Source organism: Protomyctophum parallelum (genome assembly GCF_964188405.1).
Source record: "Protomyctophum parallelum genome assembly, chromosome: 17".
NCBI lineage: Eukaryota > Metazoa > Chordata > Actinopteri > Myctophiformes > Myctophidae > Protomyctophum > Protomyctophum parallelum.
Window position 1 is genome coordinate 19526012 of NC_139719.1, and position 22740 is coordinate 19548751.

The window sequence follows — 22740 nt, forward strand, 5'->3', positions numbered from 1 at the left end:
CCTGTCCATCAACCCCACAACGTGGTGAAGTTGTCCTGTACCCTTAGCAGAGAAACATCCCCAAAGCATAATATTCCCACCTCCATGCTTGACGGTGGGGATGAAAACCATTGGAAACACATTACGCCGTAATGGATTGAAATCCTGAAGTGCCCGCAAGAAGACATGTACAGGCCCGTCTGAAGTTTGCCAATGAACACCTAAATGATTCTGAGAAGGCTTGGGAGAAGGTAATGTGGTCAGATGAGACCAAAATTGAACTCTTTGGCATCAACTCGACTCGTCATGTTTGGAGGGAGAGGAATGCTGAATACAAACCCCAGAACCCCATCCCCATCGTCAAGCATGGAGGTGGGAATATTATTCTTTGGGGGTGTTTCTCTGCTAAGGGTACAGGACAACTTCACCGCGTTGTGGGGTTGATGGACGGGGCCATGTACGGTAAGATTTTTCCCTCAACCAGAGCACTGAAGATGGGTCGTGGATGGGTCTTCCAGCATGACAACAACCCAAAACATACGGCCAAGGCAACAAAGGAGTGGCTCAAGATGAAGCACATTAAGGTCATAGAGTGGCCTAGCCAGTCTCCAGACCTTAATCCCATTGAAAATCTGTGGAGGGAGCTGAAGCTTCGAGTTGCCAAGCGACAGCCTCGAAACCTTCAGGATTTGGAGAGGATCTGTAAAAAGGAGTGGACCAAAATTCCTCCTGAGGTGTGTGAAAACCTGGTGACCAACTACAAGAAACGTCTGACTTCTGTGCTTGCCAACAAGGGTTTCTCCACCAAGTATTAAGTCATGATGTGCTTGGGGATCAAATACTTATTTCACCTGATCAAATGGAATTTAATTTATAACGTTTATATAATGTTTTTTTCTGGACTTTTTTGTTGATATTCTGTCTGTTAACATAAAAGTACCATAAAAATTATAGACCGCTCATTTCTTTGTATTAGGCATAATTAGGGCAAATTTACAAAATCAGCAGGGGATCAAATAATTATTTCCTCCACTGTAGATAGCATTTGATACAGACTTGTTATGTAGACAGCACTAATTGCATTGCATGCATGTATTCCCATGCTTTTTTGTTCTTGCTTAATGTAAGTCGCTCTGGATTAAGAGCGTCTGCTAAATGCCTAAATTGTTGTAAATTGTAAAATTGTAATTGTGTGTGTGTGTGTGTGTGTGTGTGTGTGTGTGTGTGTGTGTGTGTGTGTGTGTGTGTGTGTGTGTGTGTGTGTGTGTGTGTGTGTGTGTGTGTGTGTGTGTGTGTGTGTGTGTGTGTGTGTGTGTGTGCCATTGATGGGTTATTGCATATATCATTTGGCTTATGCCTGCACTGTGAGCTCAAATAACTCCTGAGAACAGAGGAAAAATAATTATATTGCAATGTGAATTCTTGTGATTTTCTACTTGAAGAGAGGTAAAAAAAACACATCTTACAATTTAGAATTCACCAAAACCATTACGGGGACAAAACACCTAGCTGTGTGCTAGCTGTGTGCACCCTATTGTATTTGTTAGTTTTGTTATTTTACTTTCTGCCATTTTCTCGCAGTTCAGTCATAACGGCTCAGTGACTTTAGACTACAAAGCTTTGCAGAGGGTCATGCCCAACAGGCAAGAAAATAATCTTATTCTGGTAGGCGAATAGCAATCTAGTGTGTTAATATATACCATGTACCGTTTGACCTACTACAGCCATGACGTTTTGTACACATTTTACTCAAGGACCCGTAACTTCTGCCTAGTGAGTTTTCTGCATGGCCATTCAGGTGGATTTCTTTTTTATAAACAATGTAATCCCTACTCCGAGATATTTTGAGGAACCTGCATAAAACTTGATACACAAATCTGTGTACAAACCACATGTGTAATACGTCACAATATTATATTATATATTACCCACACAAAAAGCCCAGGAAAGTGTTTGTTTCCCAAACATCATTTAAAATAATAAGATCTGGTTGCAAAAGGGGTGAAGTGCCCCTTTAAGTAAATGTAATTAGTTATTTTGCACCACTGGTGAGGTTTAGTCCTGCCGGCCATGCAGAGTGTTATGAAACTCTACACAGCTGTAGAAGGGCCCTCTTAACGACCACTGGTGTCTAAGTGCTCATTAAACCGAGTGCAAACGACAACGCCTAATCATATACAACCAAATGGATTTTCATCCATTTGAGTTAAGTGGACCGACAACAACAACAATAGAAATGCTGAATGTCTTAACATAAAAACAAAACAAAATAATCTTCACAAGCAGAAAGACAAGCCTGTCAACGACTCCCACGCATGGTGGGCCCCCCGAACAAATGATTCGAATCCGGCAATATATAATCCATTATTTGCCGTTCTGACTTCTTGAATAATAAACACAGTAATCGCCAGAGATAGGCCGTGTTTTTTTTATTTCTCGGTGTATGCTTTCAATCAATACAAATCCCAGTGGGCTCTACTAGCGCGCTGCAACACAAGCATTGCGCGGGCCATCGAACTGAAGCCCCGGCTGGCCCAACTCGAGGCGACAAATAACACCGCACAAAAATACCCTACGAAACTTTGTACCCATTTTGGCATTGATTATAACTTCAGCGTGTGTGACTGTATGTGTGCCTGAGCATGCAGGCAGTGTATTGCCAGCTGCAGGCAAAGAAGAGGAGACAAAAGAAAACAACAACAGCAGCAGCAGCAACAACGGAACAGCTCAGAGACAAAGTGAAGCTCTTCCAAATAAATCGTAATGAGGAAAGTTTGCACGGTGCGCTGCACTTTTTAACCCATTTTGACCTGAGCTCGATTCTACAAAATGTCTTCTAAAAGTTTTCAGTGGTGCTCAGCCTTTTTCATGTCAAGGACCCCCAGAATGATCTGTATTTGACTGCGGACCCCGCATCTGAAAATATGTAAAAACGCTCCAAAAAAGGTAAGATGTGCACCACATTTTCAAGATTTTTCTAAAAATAGCAGATCTTCTCCAAGCTCGTAGCGCGGCACTCATAGCTAAAGTATGACATAATGCTTAAAACACATTTTGGGGGCGGGAAGTGGGAACCCCCTTTGGTGTTTTAAACATTATGTTATGCTTTAGCTATTGAAGCTTGAGCTTGCTATGAGCTTGTATATCTTTATAATCTTTATCTTTATATAAAATATCGACTTTTGAAAAGTCGTGAAAATGTGCCTCAAATCTTTGAATATATATTATTACAGAGTGAACATTTTCACAATGTTTGCTTCTGGGGAGGTCCCTGGAACAACATATTTTCAGATGGGGGGGGGGGGGGGGGGGGGCGGAGGCCTATTACATAGCATTTGTGGGGTCCTTGACATGAAATATTGAGCACCACTGACATAGAAACATGAGGTTTTTCAGAAAACTTGTCAGGATTTGGAAGACATTTTTAACATTTCGACGTCAGGCCTAAATGGGTTAAAACACCAACAGGGTGTTCCCGCCCAGAATGCGTTAAAGTGCTGTTGTGGTGTTCTCCTCCGTGAGGAGGAGGCTGCAGCTCTGCTCTGATGCCTGGAGGATATAAGGCTGCCTGTTCAGTTCAGTTTAGTGTACACTACAGAATATTATACTGGATACTGAATGTTCGTCGACTACCTTTTTCCCCGCTGACGAAAACGAAAATGGAAACAAAATAAAAACTGAGCTATGATGACTAAAACAAGACAAAATATACTGACAATTTCGTCAACGAATACAAACTAGACTAAAATGTTAGGGAGGGACCGCAGTGGACACTATCCACTATAAGTTATTTTACAATTAGTTGCATGCTGAAAATAGACGATCTACAAGTGAAAAACAAAAACTGTCATTACGACGGCATCAAGGCCCGCCAAAATACATTTTGTTCGACTAAATCAACTGTCGATTTAGTCGACTAAAACTAGACTAACATTCCAGGTGAATAAAATGTGACTATAAAACTATTCAAGAGACTATGACTAAAACAAAAAAAATCTAAATTTGCTGCCAAAAACAACTCTGCTGTGGTAGCAGTGTTTTAGACTAGTGGTTCTAGTTCTCGAACTATTTCATGTCAAAGACCCCCAAGATTATCTGTATTTGGCCGCCGACCCCCATCTGAAAATATGTAGTTCCAGGGACCCATCCCAGAAGCAAAGATTTGAGTTAAAAACGTTCGCTCTGAAAGAATATACATTCAAAGATTTGCACTACATTTTCACCATTTTTCAAAAATACCTACGAGCTTGTAGATCTGCTATTTTTCAATAGCTAAAGTATAACATAATGCTTGAAACACCAAAAGGTTCCCGTTCTGAATGTGTTAAACAGATGCTTTATTAACACATTTTGCTAGGAAGTCAGAAGCCCCCTCACAGACCCCTGGGAGGTTCCCCGGACCCCCGCTATATGAGAAGCAACGTTTTAGAGGTTGGAGATTATTACAGTCAAACACGTTTAAATGTTCTTCAACCACATTGACCTCGGCGTCCCTAATTTGGGAAGACGTTACAAAATGGGTTAGAAGGGTTCGTTTTCAGGGTTATTTTCTATTTATCCTTTTTCAGATAAAAAAAATATATATATTTATGTTTGATTTTTGTTCATTTATTCATTATTTGGTGGAAAGACGTTTTTTAAATAGCCGATCTACAAGCTCACAAACGTGCAGAGATGCGCCTAAGACCGACCCGACCGATCAATGGATTTACTAGAGTATTTTTGATGGAATATGTCAACAGAACTCCACTGTATTTGTGTACAATAGATTTAAAGACTAATTTGTTCCCCTGTCAATCAAAATGCTCAATCAGAGATTGCCGAATGCACTTTATTGACTAGTTGCACTTTATCAAGGGAATGTGTGCAATATCTCCGTTTTGTATGTCGGGGTGTTTCATGGTGTTTTTCCTTTTCTCATGTGAACGTGTCTGTTATTTGTATGCATTTGAGTTATGGAGGGGGGGGGTCTTTGAGATCACAAGGTATGAGAACCAGTGCAGTAGGTTCAGCACACTGAACTGAAGCCTCCTTCAACAGAGACTACAGTGGGTATTGTTAGTGTGTGTTGGGGGGGGGGGGGGGGGGTTGGCGTGGTCAGTCACTGCTGACACTTGCATTATAGATGAGCAACAGAATGGGTTTTAAAGGTTCCTAGATGTAGATGCACCCCTTGAGTGCCCTCCGCGCGCGCGTGTGTGTGTGTGTGTATATGCTAGTCATCATATTTTTCATTTTTCCCCCATATCTTACAAGTATGATTGAACCCTACAAACCCTCCCGCGCACTCAGATCAGCCAACGCAGGGAAGCTGGAAGTACCCTCACTAAAAACGCCGGGACAACGCTCCACACGTCCCAAACTCTTCTCCCTTCTGGCTCCAAAACTGTGGAATGCACTTCCCATTGCAGTCAGAACTGCAGCATCACTCCCAATCTTCCGCCGTAGCCTGAAAACCCACCTTTTCAGACTCCATCATGGCCCTTAGCACTTACCCTAAACCCTTAGATAGCATTTCTGTTGGATTATATAGCATTTGATACAGACTTATAGCATGTTATGTAGACAGCACTGTAATTGTATTGTATGTAGTCATAGCACGCCATAGTACACATATATAGCATAGTAGTAAAGATGTATAGTTTATATGTATAGTGTATGTATAGTTTCACTATATAAATATTCCACTGTTACTTTCTTAGCTTACGCATGTTTCATGATAAATGCTTTTTATGTGATGTATTCCCATGCTTTGTTCTTGCTTAAATGTAAGTCGCTCTGGATTAAGAGCGTCTGCTAAATGCCTAAATTGTAAATTGTAAATTGTATCAAAATGGAGTTGCGTTGCCAGATTGATCCACCATCACCATCAAGTGCTTCTTTCTCCTTCCATAGAGACACGGTTTCAAAATCCACCCCAATTCTCATCTAAACAATTACTTTCCATAATTTATAAACCAGACTGTGGCTATGGCCTACAGTTTGTGTCTAGTATTAACCCATTCTGGGCGAGAACCCCTTTTGGTGTTTATGATTAGGTTATAATTTAGCTATTTAAAAATAGCAGATCTACAAGCTCGTAGCGCGGCACCGAGTGCCGCGCTACGAGCTTGTAGGTCTGCTATTTTTGAAAAAACCCATGAAAATGTGGTGCAAATCTTTGAATATATATCGGGGTCCTTGACATGAAAATGTTTGAAAACGACTGGGTTTTACTGAAAACTGTCAGGATTTAGAAGACATCAGTATAATCGTCCTCAGGTCTAAACGGGTCATTTGGGGGTCCTTTCTTTTTTAAATCATAGGCACAGCCTTGATACCCTCATCATGTGTACCTATACTGTACACATGATGAGGGTAGATTTGCACACACTTGTTTTTAGTTAAATTAACACTCAGGATTTCACTGTGCTGTAAAAGTGTTTTCTTTTGGAGCAAACAAAGGTATCCGCATCTTTAACCCGTTCAGGGCGCAAAGTCGCCCTTTTGGTGTTTTAAGCATTATGTTATACTTTATGCTGTCGAAACATCGTGAAAAATGTGGCGCAAATCTTTGAATATATATTCTGGCCTTCTGAGCGAACGTTTTCTGAAATAAATATTTTCACGATTTTTCAAAAATAGCAGACCTACAAGCTCGTAGCGCTATGATCTTGTAGATCTGCTATTTTCCAATAGCTAAATTATAACATAATGTTTAAAACACCAAAAGGGGTTTCCCGCCTCCAAAATGGGTTAACTCAAATCTTTGCTTCTGGGGGGGTCCCTGGAACAACATATTTTCAGATGGTAAATGGTGCATTTATATAGCGCCTTTTATCCAAGGCACTTTACATAGATTGTGCAGCCACATTCACACACACATTCATACACCGATGGCGGAGGAAACCATGCAAGGCACCAACCAGCACATCAGGAGCAATTAAGGGGTTCAGCATCTTGCTCGAGGACACTTCGACACTAACTCTGGGGGAGCCCCGGGTTTGAGCTGGCAACCTTGCGGTTACCATCCAGCCACTCTACCCCTGAGCCACCACCGGGGCGGCGGCCAATTACATATCATTTCGGGGGTCCTTGACATGAAATAGTCTGAGAACCACAACCACTGACACATAGAAACATTTTTTCAGAAAACTGTCATGATTGGGAAGACATTTTGTAGAAATAGAGTAGAAATATTTCTTGAGAGTAGGATTTTTCCGAAAGTGCATAAGGCAGAAATATAGGGGGATGCAAGCACTAAATGAGGCAATAACAAGGGCCTTCATAATGTGGTGACATCAGTAGACTCCTGAGAACATCACTGCAGGAAGGAAACAGGACTTTGAGGAGTTTGTTTAAAATGCTCAGGAGTCAGGACTCGTCTTTCTGCTGACACTGTGTGTGTGTGTGTGTGTGTGTGTGTGTGTGTGTGTGTGTGTGTGTGTGTGTGTGTGTGTGTGTGTGTGTGTGTGTGTGTGTGTGTGTGTGTGTGTGTGTGTGTGTGTGTGTGTGTGTGTGTGTGTGCACGCGTGCGCTTGTAACATAGCACTCAGGGCTGTGTCTCAGTGAGATGGATTTGGCGGTGTCCTTAGGGATGGAGAGTGGAGGTGCATCTAGTCCATTGATTTCCAATGTTCCAGTTCTCTTCTAATGGACGCCATGCATGAGCAGAGAGTGGACCAGGCCCACAGATAGACAGACACATGCATGCCGACTGACAGACGGCAGTCAGTTACTGTTCTGTCTCTCTCTCTCTTTTTCTTTTCTTCCTCACACCCTCCATCTTTCTCCGTTTCAAGTCAGAGAGAGAGAAGGATGAGGCTGGCAGGGCACTAGTGCGTCAGGCACCCAGAACTTGAGGGTCAAGTATATTGACCCTATGGGAGCAAAGCCAGGAGCGTATATACCACCTACGTAGACGGTGCTGCGGCGCGACAGCATGGCTGACAAACACTGCTAGAGCTCAAGAACCTGATGTTGGATATAGGACATTGTGGAGGGCTGCGGCGATCCAGGAATTCCGAGTTGGTGTTGTTGGCTATAGACCTCACTCTCGCAGCAACTACTGACTCTCTCTCTTTCTTTCTCTAGTGAGTTTGTGCACTGGACTGGGATAGGGCTAAGCTCGACTGCATGGCAGAGCTGTTGCAACTTGCGGCCCCGGGTACTCCAGGGCAGTGCCCGGGTATACTCCCCGCAGTGCCCGGGTCTACCCCGTCAGTTTTTTGGAGCGTGTATACTCCTCCTCGCACGTCACCACTTCACGACGCCACAACGTCCCTCACGCTCTACGTCCTGCCGACTATGTATGCCAAAAGAAGTGAGTTTGTGCACCGAGCTGGCATCGAAACCGCCCGCTCTCCCACTCGGCGACCCTACGCACGGCACGGCACAACGCACCGTGTCAATAGAGCTAAGCTGGATTGTCTGTTGCGGCGCGGCCAGGTATTGCCCGACTCCCACAGTCACTATACATTTAACAGGGGTGCCCAAAAGGTAGATCGTGATCTACCAGTAGATCACAAAGGCTGTGCAGGTATAGATCACATGACATGCCCCTAAAGAATATATAAAAACTATTTTTGGCATCTGCCCACTTGATTTAAGTTGACTTTATTGATTGACTGACGAGCCTGTCAGCTCAAACCCATAATGCAATACGTTGTTTTCAAGAGTGTTGCTGCGCACAAAATGTTGGTATATTACAAATGAAATACAAACAAAAAAAAACTACCTTTTCCATTTCTCCCCCTTTCCCATTCCAGGTGCATTTGTCTTAAATGTAATGTCAGCGCTGCGCCAGCTATTCCAAAGCCATTTTCAGCAATGGCATTGTAATGTTTTCAGTGAGTATCTTGTTGAGCTGGTCATTTTGAAAGTAGCTCTCATGTCAAAAAAGAGTGGGCACCCCTGCTATACAACATCCATCTGTCTGTCTGTCTGTCTGTCTGGGGACTAGAAACCACCACCAATGCACACTTCTGGCTTCAACACAACAAGCTTTCCTAGCCACTCGCGCTGTCTGTCACTGAACCAAGTGCCTATACCAACCCACTCACCCACTCGCTCTCTCACCCACTCTCACTCTCTCTGTTTAGACTTCCAATGAGTCAACATGTAATCGGGGTCATGAGAGATATCTCATGAATGAATGATGTTGTTATAGAAAATCCTCCTCTTTGACAGCAGCGTTGCTTCTCTGGGATTCCTTAACCCATTCTGGGCGGGAAGGGAACCCCTTTTGGTTGTTTTAAACATTGGGTTATGCTTTAGCTGTTGAAAAATAGCAGATCCTACAAGCTCGTAGCGGGCCACAGAGTGGTGCGCTACGAGCTTGTAGGTCTGCCATTTTTGAAAAATCGTGAAAATGTGGCTGAAATCTTTGAATATATTTTCTTTCAGAGCGAGTTTTTAACTCAAATCTTTGCTACTGAGAGGGTCCGTGGAATTACACATTTTCAGATGGGGGTCGGCGGGCCAAATACATATAATTCGGTGGGTCCTTGACATGACATATTGAGCACCACTGATATAGAAACATGGGTATTTCAGAAAACTGTCATGATTTAGAAGACTTTTTTTCTCATTTCGATGTCAGGTCAAAATAGGTTAAAAGCCAAACGGCAGCGTTGCTTCTCTGAGGGTAATGGACCCTACAGTACAGTATAGTACGGCGAGCTTACTTAAAAGTCAAACGGAGTCCTTGGCCTGACCTTGAGCAGAAGGAGAACCCCCCGAACAGTGAGAAGGAACACTGGATGGTAGATTTAAGGGTGTGTAATATGGCTGATATCGTGTGACACAAGACAACTTGCTATAGGGAGATGATCACACTCATTAGGACTTGAAATACCTGCACCTGAACTGGGATCTGTTCCAGGTGGTGCTGGACTTGCTAATGTGTACGACAATTAGCATGTGACAGAGCTGGCAGCACCTCTCTCTCTGTGTGTGTGTGTGTGTGTGTGTGTGTGTGTGTGTGTGTGTGTGTGTGTGTGAGAGAGATGATCCACTGAGTGCAATATAAGCAATATAACTGACTTAATCTCGCTCATATCGAGAAGTAGGTATTTTATATCAAGACAATGAATCGGCATGAAAAGATTCCTTCCAATACATTCTTTTTAAATCGACCTAATCGATCAGTCCGATTAACCACTTTATCCCTGTATTACACTTTAAATGGCCTAGATCTGCCATTTCCACAAAGAAAAAAAAAATCACACCCGTGTGAAGTAAGTGGTGCAACTCTGTGTGGGCGTCCCCGGGGGGGGGGGGGGGGGTCCCCGAAACTCCCAGTCAGACCCACAGGGTGCCGGCCCGGTTCCGGCAAGCCGCCCCGCGTCCGAAACGGTCGAGAAATGACAGAGACATCCAGACCCCCAGGAACGTGCCCAGGGGGGAGGGCCGGTTCCGGTTGAGCCGCCCTGCGTGTGTTAGGCTGCGCAACAGAACTACAGAACAGAACGCTATTTTCGTGCTCGGACACAGCCAGGGACAGACACAGCCAGCCAACCACCCACAGACACACAAAGCTGCGTAAGGAAGTGGTTGCAGCACTTAAAAACATTCAATAATCATAATGGAGGTATTGTTTTTAAGCCATATGGCTCAGCCCTATAGCGTGCCGTGCAGAGGTGCGTGAGTGAGTGCATGTGCATTGAAGTGTGTCGATTAAACCTGCACTTAAATTAGTGAAGAGGAAGTTGCCCGGGGGGGGAACGATTTCAGCTAACCACCCCCCCCCCCCCCCTTTGGCGAGCACTGGGTTTTTTAAGACAATCTCAGACTTTCACACATTCTGCTGTGAAGGCAACACTCTTTAGGACCACACCGTTCAACTATAGGAATGAACAAACAAACCACTCTCAAATCTATAAACTGCTTTGATTTCAGTTTTATAATGCATAATTTCACAGCAACGTATGCAAGGAGCATAATGCCATGTAGACATATAACATTCATCTATCATTTGTGTTATCATCAGACACAGTCTAAATTGGGTCTATATGTTTTAAAATAATAATAATAATCTCAACATGATAATTTCAGTCAATGCGAAATTAAAGGAGCATTCAGTGATTTGGGTGATTTGGAAACCGCCCCCCCCGGACCACCCCGGTAACAAGATGTTCACATGCACACACTACAGTGGGGGGGACACGTGACACGACAGGCCAACAGCACAGCACGCACACGGGTCCATTTGGTTCCATTCGTACACTCTCTGAGTTACAGACCCATAAGGGTCCATTTGATTCCTAACTATCTGTAATTGAGCTATAGGTACCCCCTGGAACTCCCTCAAGTACACCTAGGGGTCCCCAGACCCCACATTGGGAACCCATGCTCTAGGGCAGGGGTTCTCAACGTCTTTGGCTGTGGACCCCCGGTGAATGCTTTGGCCATGCCTCGCGGTTAGGACAGAAAATATGAAGACAGGTCGAACCATTTTATTTCGATCCTATATTGGCCTTTCTGAACCCTGTTATTTGCTCGATAATAATAGGCCAAAAGCAGATGCGTGTGTTGAGGCACTATGTCCCTCTGAGAGGCGGTCGGGTCCTCACTCTGCCTCGTATCGCTGCCCTCCTAGAGGGCAATCGACGAGCGAGAGCGAGCTCACTCTGAGTATAATCTCCCGGGGATGTGTGGGAGATTGGATGACAGATAATTCTCTGCCAAAGCCAACACACAGCGAGACACAAGGAACAACAATGCGCGCACGCATACATGCACGCATACATGCACGCACGCACGCACAGGCTTGTATTACTATGCTTGTGAGGACATCAACGTTTTTCGCTGCATGACACTGCCACGCAGCTAAGAATAAATCCTGTTTAACTATAATGACAACCCTTACACAGAGCATCTAATGTCTAATCCTAATGCCAAATCCCCCAAATGAAACTTTTTTCTAATTGCAAACATAACTCTAAAAACCTTTTTCCCCCAAAAAACATAAAACTAGCATTTTTCAGGGAAATTGTCCTGACAATGTTTTTAGTTCTCTAATTCTACGATTTCTTGTGAGGACATTTGGCCATCGCTCACATGTGCACGCACACTCCCTCTCCCCCTCCCCCTCTCCCTCCCCCTCTCCCTCTCTCTCTCTCTCCCTCTCTCCCTCCCTCTCTCGAACTCAGCCACACCAATCTCTCCACAAATCCCCCCCATTCATCCAGGTTGGATGTTGAATGGTTTTTGTCTTTGATGTCAGTCACAGTAAACACCAGATCAGCATCGGGAACGTGCTCAGCAACGTCTGCAGCCCCATTATCTTCCCGCTGCGGCCGAACTTGAGGTCACCGCGGAAGATGACAGAGGGACACGTAATAAGTCTTGCAGGCCTACTGCAACTAAATGGAACCAATTAACCAATTTTGACCTGAGATCAGATTCTAAAAATGTCTTCTACATCCTGACAGTTTTCTGAAAAAGCTATGTTTCTAGGTCAGTCGATTTTTTCAAAAATAGCAGACCTACAAGCTTGTATGAGCTTGTAGATCTGCTATTTTTCAATAGCTAAAGCATAACATGATGCTAACACCAAAAGGGGTTTCCCTGATACCATTGTTTTTCAGACCGAGTACGAGTACAAGTTCTTACTTTGTAGTGATACCGAGTACCGATATGAGTACTTTCTACCCCATCTATGAGAAGACATATAGGTGCAGATGGATCTCTGATCTACACTTGTCAGTTGTCATTTATGCTTGTAGATCGGCTGTTTTTGGTGATTTGCTGCAGTGTTGGGTCAGTCTTGCTTTTGGTATTGGGTCAAAGTATCGGAACCGAGTAACCGATACCAGTATCGGTATCGGAACAACTCTAAAATAAACCTCACAAACCGTCACTTGTAGTCGGGTAATGTTTCACCAGCAGTATCTATATATACTTTCACCCCGAGTACTAGAGTTGAATACTTTGTCCACCATCTCGAATATCGTCACTGTCGGGTGGAAACCTTATGTTCTTAGTCTAAAAAAATAATCACTCTTTTATTATCATGCAGGCTTGTAGATCTGCAATGGTATTTGATGGCGTGGCATTATTTACAAAACAAAAAACACAAAAACACAAAAAGTGGAAAGATGGAGAATCCAGAGATCCAAGGTTTGAACGCCGTTATTTATTTCCATTATGTTTAAGTCGTGATGGACTGAGAGCGAGTGATGGATTTCACATTGGTCTATCCACGCTCCTCTGACCAGGTCAGTCCAGTTTTTGTACTCGTTCCTCCACAGATAATGCACTTTTCGCTGACCTCAGATCAGGAGTTCAAGTCCTTTCTTTCACTGCAGTGAAAGGCTTGCTTATACTGCAGGAGGTGGGCGGGGACGAACACTTTACAGCATAATCGATACTGCTGTGATATTACACCTACGGTTAGATATTGATCTGTATAGCACAATGTGATATGCTAACTTAAAACTTGGTGCAATTAGATGGATATACTGTAGTGTACACAGAGTAGATAGATAGATAGATATAGTGTGGATAGATATAGCTATATGTGAAAGTTTCGTTTCCAACTTTCCACTACCAATTTGAAGAAGATCAGATCAGGGCACACGCAAGACATTGGCCTCTAGGGGGGGGGGGGGGGGGGGGGGGAGTCGGCAGTTAACCAACTCCTACCAGCCCTAGCAAAATATGTAAAATGACTTTAGATTGGATTATCCAATCTGAACATAGGAGACATTTATGGAGTAGCATTTGCGGCTATCAGGAGTAGCATTTGCTGCTATCAGGAGTAGCACTTGCTGCTATCAGCAGTAGCACTTGCTGCTATCAGGAGTAGCATTTGCTGCTATCAGGATTCAGGAGTAGCATTTGCTGCTATCAGGAGTAGCATTCGCGGCTGTGGCTCGGGAGGTAGAGCAGGTCGTCCAATGATCCGTCGGTCGACGGTTCGAATCCCGGCTCCTCCTGTCTCTACATGTCGAAGTGTCCTTGGGCAAAGACACTGAACCCCACCTTGTTGCCACCATTTGTAAATGGTGCATTTTATATACATACATAGATTGCGCATTACGTGCATTACATTCACAAATTCACACACATTCATACACCGGTGGCGACGGAAACCATGCAAGGCACCAACCAGCATATAAGGAGCAATTAGGGGTTCAGTGTCTTGCTCAAGGACTCACACTACACTTGTAACACAAACTCTGGAGGAGCCCGGGTTCGAACTGCGGCCACTCTACCCCTGAGCCACCGCCACCCCGACAACACTGTGTGTGAATGAGGGAAGTGAGGACGCTTGCGTCGACTGTTCGCCGCTTCACCCCCCCCCCCCCCCCCCATGTATGAATGAATGAACCATTGTAAAGTGCTTTGAGTAAGCACTTAGTGCATAGAAAAGCGCTTTAAACATGCAATCCATTATTATTATTATTTGGTCCTTGAATCAAGCCTACCCACAGAAACCATTTCATTGTCCAGTATTGGCACACATCCACAGCCAGACAGACAGCCAAGCCATCCAGACCACAGAGAACACATACCGAGTAGCCAAAAAGATGGCACCATTATCCTAAGCATCACTGTGTGTGTGGAGCGCTGCAGACCAATTATGTGAAGATGGGTCGAATGCGGGCGAAGTTGTCCTTTAAGTGGAACACCGATCAATTGTCATGCCACACGCTCAGCAAAGGTCACACAGACAGTAGCAGCACGTCTTCTGTGGCTTGGCAGGGATCGCCTCCCCAGCCTCCTCCTCCTCCTGCTCCGTCTGGCATTTAGTTCTTCGCTATGTTAATTCTGTATGAATTCTGTGGCTTGTACCGCGTTATGTCCAGGGACTTGGACAGAGCGTTAGAGAGGCAGGGGCTGAAATCACATAAGAGGGCACTTTTTGGACAAAGAAAATGCGAAAATAGCAGATCTACAAGCTCACAACGCGTCGCAGCTATATTTTCCGGGGGGGGGGGGGGGGGGTGTAACGGCATGGATTTCTAAACAACTTTGTTCAACGCAAAATACTGTGTTCAAGTTCAGGAGACTTCGGGGGGGAAAAAAGCTATGAAAAAGCTGAAGCCCCCCCCCCCCCCCCCCTTTGATGTCTATGTGTGTGCACGTCCCTGGTGGTGGTGTCTATGCATCTTAAAACAGAGTTGTGCCCGTGAATGGTTCATCACAGGTTGTTTGTCATAGCATGCTTGCGCGGATAATCTGTAGTATCACAGGAGCAGACATTTATAAACCACAAAAGTGTCTGACTGAATTATAGATACAACAACAAAAACTATACTCACTTACAGGCGCGCGCGCACACGCGCACGAACACACAGACAGACACATGCATTTAGATGCTCTGTAAAAAGCGGTAACATTCGAGAGACTGACAGAGAATGTATTAAATAATTATAAGCAGCATAGAAACCAGATAAATCAATTGAGTGAACCGAAGTATGGAAAGATCGAGGAACATCGAGGGAAGCCAAGCTATAATATGTTATTGTTAAATAATTGACAGAGCAATGAGGAGAAGAGAAGAGAAGAGCAGAGCAGAGCAGAGCAGAGGTTGAGTTCAAGAGCAGAGCAGAGCAGAGCAGAGCAGAGCAGAGCAGAGAAGAGAAGAGAAGAGGTTGAGCGTGGGGTTGAGCGGTGGCAGGCAAGTGGTATATATAGAGTACTGGTTCTCAACACGGGGACCAGGGACCCAGGGGTCCTTGAGATAAAAAGCATTAGAAATTAGGGTCCGTGTCCTAAAGCATATCAAACCGGGGGTCTTTGAAATGAAAAAGGTTGTCAATCACAGCGGTAGAGGGGATGGAGAGTCACAGGCACAAGGGGCCAAGTGGTTGTTGATCAAACTGCAAGCGCTTAATTAACCCATTTTGGGCGGGAACCCCTTATGGTGTTCTAAGCATTACATCATAATTTAGCTATTGAAAATAGGTGCCGCGCAACGAGCTTGTAGGTCTGCTATTTTTGAAAAATCGTGAAAATGTGGCGCAAATATTTGAATATATATTCTTTCAGAGTGAACATTTTTAACTCAAATCTTTGTTTCTAGGAGGGGGGGGGGGGGTCCCTGGAACAACATATTTTGAGATTGGGGTCTGGGGCCAATTACATATAATTCTGGGGGTCCCTGACATAGAACCACTGATATAGAAACATAGGGTTTTTCAGAAAACTGTCAGGATTTAGAAGACATTTGTAGAATCTGGTTTCAGGACTAAATGGGTTTAATATACCAGTGTTTCTGTCTAGACACGTGAGCGGCTTCAATAGCGACATGCACGCACGCACGCACGCACAGAGGAGTGTGGGGAAGATAGAAGTTGACATTAGTTTAAAAAAAATATTTTACCATCTTGTTTGGGGATTTTTATGAGGTCTTGCCTTTGTATCCAGAATCAGATTCAGCTTTACTCATTTCATTTTGAAGCTCATAGATGTATAGGTTTGTAGCATTACAACATGCTAACGAGCTAACAAGTTTGTCATTATTTTGTTTTTCCTTACGGTGTTTTCTGCTTGGAGCTCAGAATAGATACATTTATACGCATAAGGAGAGAGAACACTGCCAGCCTGCTTGTGTTAATGCAATGACTTGACATTTGGTTCTCCCAGAGTGGGGGTCTTTAGGGGATTCCAGGGGGTCCCCAGCTAAATTACTTAACCACTCAAATCTTCTAGACATTTGTAAAACGTGACCTAAGTTGGCTCTGAATTTGGATGGCCTTTTTTTCAGTCTACACCAAATCTATTGCGTTGCACTTCGCAGTGCAACGCGTTGTGAACCTCGTAGTTCTGCTATTTTCAAAACATCTTAAATGAAATGTTTAAAGAATTGGAATATATTTTTGAGACATTTTAACAACACCATTCTTGTATGATGGTTCCAGCCACAAAGTATTTTCAGATGTGGCTCTGCAGTGATATTAATGTGGGGTTACTAGACATGAAAAGCAAGGCTTTTGCACACCTACAGGCGACAGGTGCGTATAGGAGAGAGGTTCATAGAACGTTTGATGCAACTCTGTTCTGAGTTATTGTCAAAAGTAAACAGGTTGGCTACAGAAAGTCAACACTCAACATGTATTCACCTTTTTTCTTACAGCCCATAGTGCATTGCGTTTGTGTGTGCATAAATTCCTCTCTTTCTCTTGCTATGTTGCCAGTTTTGCAAGAGAAACAAGTGGCCGCAGGTCTATGAAAACAAGCACAAATGAAAATAGCTCATCTACAAGCTCACAGAGACACATTGTGAGGTGTTACATCCGTTATTTAAAAACACATTGAGAATAAATCGAAATATTTTGAATATTTTTTAAACATAAAAAAAGACACAAAATATGTTCAGTCTGTTGACCAAAATACTATTCTCACCTTTGGAAATGCAAGGATTTCCTCTTTTTGGCAGCACACATGAAAATGTGTTTTCAGTGACAACAAACAAGCATAGCAGATGTTGAGCGAGCACACACGCACGTGCACGCGCACAGTCGCACACCCACACACTTTCAAAGTCACTTTAATTTAATTAATTAATTTCATAGAGTAGTTACACAGTCAAATCCAGAGTGCTCATTTAACCACCATCTGCATTGTGAGAACGCTTTTGCTGAAAACAGCCAATCAACAGGCTCACAACTGAAAATCCCCTAGCATAGAGCCCTGAGGGACTCCGGTCAAACCATGTGTGGTTTTAAGTCACTGTAATTGTTTTAAATACAAAAGAAATGCAAAAGAATTCTATACATTTTAATTAACAAACAAACATATTGAATCAATCCCATACATTAAAATAATGATATTTAAAGAAGAAGTTAAAATAGCAGCTGCATCTTTACAAGCTCACACTGAGCTTGTAGATCTGCACATTTTCACTTCAGGGCAAAACATCCAACTTATCTTTTGGGGGTCTCGAGCTAAAGGGGTTTGGGAACCAGAACCCCTTTTGGTGTTTTAAACATTATGTTATAATTTAGCTATTGAAAAATAGCAGATCCACAAGCTCATATATTGCGCCACCGAGTGGCGCGCTACGAGCTTGTAGGTCTGCTATTTATTTATTTTTTATCGTGAAAATGTGGCACAAATCCTGACAGAAAACAGTCAGGATTTAGAAGACATTTTAGAAATTTCGACATTCAGGCCTAAATGGGTTAAGTTGGTTAAATTACCACTCAGGATCTGGCCGCATGGCACCATCAACAGGCGGGCACTGCGGGTGAAGGGCAGCCCTAGGTGCCCACGCACACGAGACAGCCTCAGAATAGCTTCCAGGTAGCGCTCGCACACATGCTGCATCCATCATTCGCTCTCACTCCCTCCCTCTCTCTCTCTCTCTCCCTCCCTCTCCCTCCCTCTCTCTCCACCGCAGACGGCGTCACTGAGACTAAGGTCACACGTGTGGCGGGGGAAAGTAACCCCCCCCCCAGAAGAAGAAGAAATTATTATTATAACAAAAGCTAGCAAAATAAACTATAATAAAAAAAACAGTACAGTAGTACAGTAGAACATGCATATGTTCGCCTATTCGGAAGGGGAAAAAAATAGCCGATCTACAAGCTCGTGGTAAGACAACAAGCCCCATCTCTGTGAGCTTGCAGATCAGCCGTTTCCCCAAAGAGTTGGTCATTATATTATGCATTTATTTATTGCAGTACTTTTACTGTATCGACGCCAAATCTTTCGGCAGAGCTCTCAGATATGTTAACATTAGCAGCATCCATCACCACCTCTCTCCAAAGCACAGACAGCGTCACACAGACTAAGGTCACACATGGAGGTGTTGTTTCCATGGTTTCTGGACCTCCACGAGAATTCCTTTAACCACTTTCATCCGGGCCTCCGTCCCTATTTTGAGCATGTTATTATCGGTAAGATGTCACATTTTATGTTTGTGTTAAGACAAAATGTGGGTTACACACACACACACACACACACACACACACACACACACACACCAAACTTGTACAAGCATTCATAAAGCTAGCCCCTCCAATGCATGGCTTTCTGACAGGCAGCCACGTCTATAGAGTTTTAATGTTGGTTTAGAGCCTAATTATAAATTCCCCGTCGCCAGCCAAGTCTATGGACTTTAATGTTTGCTTAGGGTATAGTTATGATGTAATAGTTTGCCAGCAAAGTCTATGGACTTTGATGTCAGGGTAGTAAATGACAACGTAAGATCGGGGTGATGTAAATACTGCCCTCGCTGCACGCCTCACTTCACACAAGTGTGATTTTGTTTTGATTTCCTGTTTGAAATATGCCTACAGATGATGTCACTATAGTAGCAGGCAGGTTTCTGACCTGCCAAAAGCCCTCCACCACTGACCCAGTCAGACTCAATAGGTAGGTACCATCTCAGTATAGCGGCTATGCACGTGACATCATCATCATCATCATACCCAGCGGAAGTTATGCGGGAACGCGAGTGGCAAACACGAGTGGCAAAAAAAACGAAAAATGAAGTTCCTGGCCTTGACAGCCCATACATCCAAACGGAAAAGTAAATGGTGCATTTATATAGTGCCTTTATCCAAGGCGCTTTACATATTTATTTTGTAAATATTTGTTGAATGCATTACATTCACCCATTGACACACACATTAATTCACCGATGGCGGCGGAAACCATGCAAGGCTGCAACCAGCACATCAGGAGCAATTAAGGGGTTCAGTGTACCATCCAGCCACTCTACTCCTATCTGGTTGCATTAAACAATGTTGAACTCACTTTGCCACTGGATTTGCCACTCACAGCATGCATACTCTCCAAAGACATACTGAGAATGAGTGAAGTGGTCTCTGTAAGTGGTTGAGCATGCTTTGCATTTATACCGTGCGTCTGGCTTTTATTTAACGTCTCCATATAGTCAGGTCAGTGTTAACACACAGACATGCTGTAGATATCTTTAAACCCCTGTTCACATGGAGGAGATTTGCTGAGCATGCAGCATTGCACGCTCTTTTTTTTTTTTAGCAACACAGCCCCTGCTTCACATTCATACAATGGCACTCATTCACACCTGGGAGCTGCCTAGTAAAAGCCACACTGTCCTAGTTCTATCACCATGCGCTCGCGCACACACACAGGCGCGCGCGCGCACACACACACACACACACAGACACACACACACACACACACACACACTCTCGTGTGAGAAAATTACTGTTGAGGTTTTCTGTGTGTAATCGACATATAGTCCCGTACAGCACTGAGAAAGACAGGCTGGCGAAACAACCTGCAATTGGGTGTTGTTCAAAAAGAGAATTGGACAGCCTCGCCCCGCTGCAGACGTTGTCATCCCCCCCCCCCAAAAAAAAACAAAAAAGCAAATGCAACGCGCCTCTACAACTAGAGCTTGCTAATCCCGGAGGTGGTCTAGCTGGTCTGTCTGTCTCTGCCGTGGCTTGAGGTGGAGCTCAACGGAAAGGCTTTCAAGTTCCATCGTGGTGTGTGTGTGTGTGTGTGTGTGTGTGAGAACAGGTTAGGAGGCGTTGGTGAGAAAGAGCCTACAGGGCTGGGCCAACCTTCAAAAAAAGGGGGAGGAAGTCGTCTAATATGGATAACCTGCCCATTTGAACTTTATGCTGGGTTTTTTTACGATTATATAACAGATAACAGCTATTTTATGTGCGTGTCACCGGGGCGCAAGGCGGTACACTGGATAAGCTGTGAAATGAAATATGACTCCTGATTATTCGTGTCATATATCCGTAACATAAGTGGTTCTTACTGTAAATGAGCGCTAAACTGTTGCATAATGTCTTGGACTAATAGCTTAATGGCTACTAATATCTTAATCATTGGTTTCTGTGAACCTTAGGCACCAAACATATATATTTTTTTATAATAATAACTACATTGCATGTTTCCAAAGTTTTTCCAACTTTTGGATAGTTTGAGTATTAAGCAGTATGACAAAAGTATATTTTTTCTGTATGGTCAGGGCTGAGTCACAAACAAACCCCAGTCCATTTCTAACTCTGACTGTACAAATGTAACCAAATGGACCCCGTATGGGTCACTGAAGATTTCACCGTGTACGCTAGTGTCATGTACAGTATAGTGGCTTCTCCCTTGGCCATGAAAGCCCCTCTCTCTGCAAAAGAACTTGACAAATGAAATGCGAGCTCCTCCTCCTCCTCCTCACCTGAAGTGTCCCACATGTTGAGTTCGATCCTCTGCTTGTCGATCTCGAAGCTGGCGGTGTAATTCTCAAACACCGTGGGAACATAATTCTGAAAGCAGAGCAGCAGAGCCACACGGCCCGGGTGACAGAAGTTAGGTCCAAAACAATCAGGCCATGCAAGTTTTAATCCCTACACCAAGGACTGTCTAAAGAGGACGAGACGCGAAGAGAACATGGCGTCGTACGGGCGACGCCATGTGTCTCCATGGTGCTCCATGGAAGGAAAGAAACATGCGCAACGGGGTATATGCAGCCAACACTTCCGCGTTCAGCTTCCTTGGTCTCAACTGCGCATGTTTCTTTCCTTCCATGGAGCACCATGTGAGCAACATGGCGGCGCCCTTACGGTCTTCGCGTCTCGTCCTCTTTAGACTGCGACACTCTATAGCTGGTGTAGGGCAAGGACTGCCCTACACCAGCTATAGAGCGTCGCAGTCCCGCCCCCCCTCGAAAGACCCGGAAAAGAAGAAATCCCCGTTCATTTTCCCCATAGACTTTTCAGAAAGTATTTATTTAAAAAACGTTTACGCCACGGACAAAGCCAACTCTTGTTGTGTGTTTGTTGTCATGATTTGTCACGACTCGAGTTGGCTTCGTACGACGCTTAAAAGGTCTTTAAAGAAATACTTTTTGAAATGTCTATGGGAAAAATGCATTGGGATTCATTTCCTGGGCCCGGCGTCGTCATGAAAGGGGACGGGACTGCGACGCTCTATAGGGGTCTTCAACAGCGGGTCTGGGACCAATATGGGGGTCTTCAGCGCCAAATCTTTGCGTGATAGCCAGGGACTTTAATGACTTGAAATCGCATAATAATAACTTTATTTATATAGCCCTTTTTCAAAGTTTACAAAGTGCTTAGAAGTTTCCAAGATGCTTGACATGTGCAGACCGTGTCTGCGATGCTTTGTGAGCTTATCCCATTCTGGGCGGGAACCCATTTTGGTGTTAGCACTATGTTATGCTTTAGCTATTGAAAAATAGCAGATCTACAAGCTCATAGCGCGCCACCGAGTGGCGCGCTACGAGCTTGTAGGTCTGCTGTTTTAGAAAAATCCAAGAATGACTGACATAGAAACATGGCTTTTTCAGAAAACTGTCATTTTCAAACAGACATTTTTAGAATCTGATCTCAGGTCAGAATTGACCGGCTATTTTCAGCAAATAGTTTTTGGTGTACAGGGAAAGGAAGAGCAAACCAAGTATAGCTAAAGGTCAGGTTTACAAAGTATTGAGGGTTTAGGTCATTATTCCATTCTGGGTGGGAACCCCTTTTGGTGTTTTAAGCATTATGTTATACTTTAGCTATTGAAAAATAGTGCAGCACTCGGTGCCCCGCTATGAGCTTGTAGATCTGCCATTTTTGAAAAATCGTGAAAATGTAGCGCAAATCTTTGAATATAACGAACATTTTTAACTCAAATCTTTGCTTCTGGAAGGTCCCTGGAACTACATATTTTCAGATAGGGGTCGGCAGACAATTACATAATATGATATTGGGGTCCTTGAAATGAAATAGTTTGAGCACCACTGACATAGAAACATAGAATTTCCAGAAAACTGTAATGTTTAAGAAGACATTTATAGAATCGAACTTACACCAATATGTA

General features: G+C 43.8%; 1 protein-coding gene across 1 annotated transcript in view; it reads right to left on the reverse strand.

Annotated features, from left to right (window-relative positions):
- Nucleotides 1–22740, reverse strand: part of LOC310874988 (rho-related GTP-binding protein RhoN-like) — a gene marked incomplete at its 3' end in the record, with an annotated part of 63286 nt that overhangs the window by 39269 nt on the left and 1277 nt on the right. The window contains exon 2 of the mRNA XM_083787979.1: nt 21092–21179. Within this exon, the coding sequence (XP_083644105.1) occupies nt 21092–21179 (88 nt within the window). The remainder of the gene's footprint in view (nt 1–21091; nt 21180–22740) is intronic.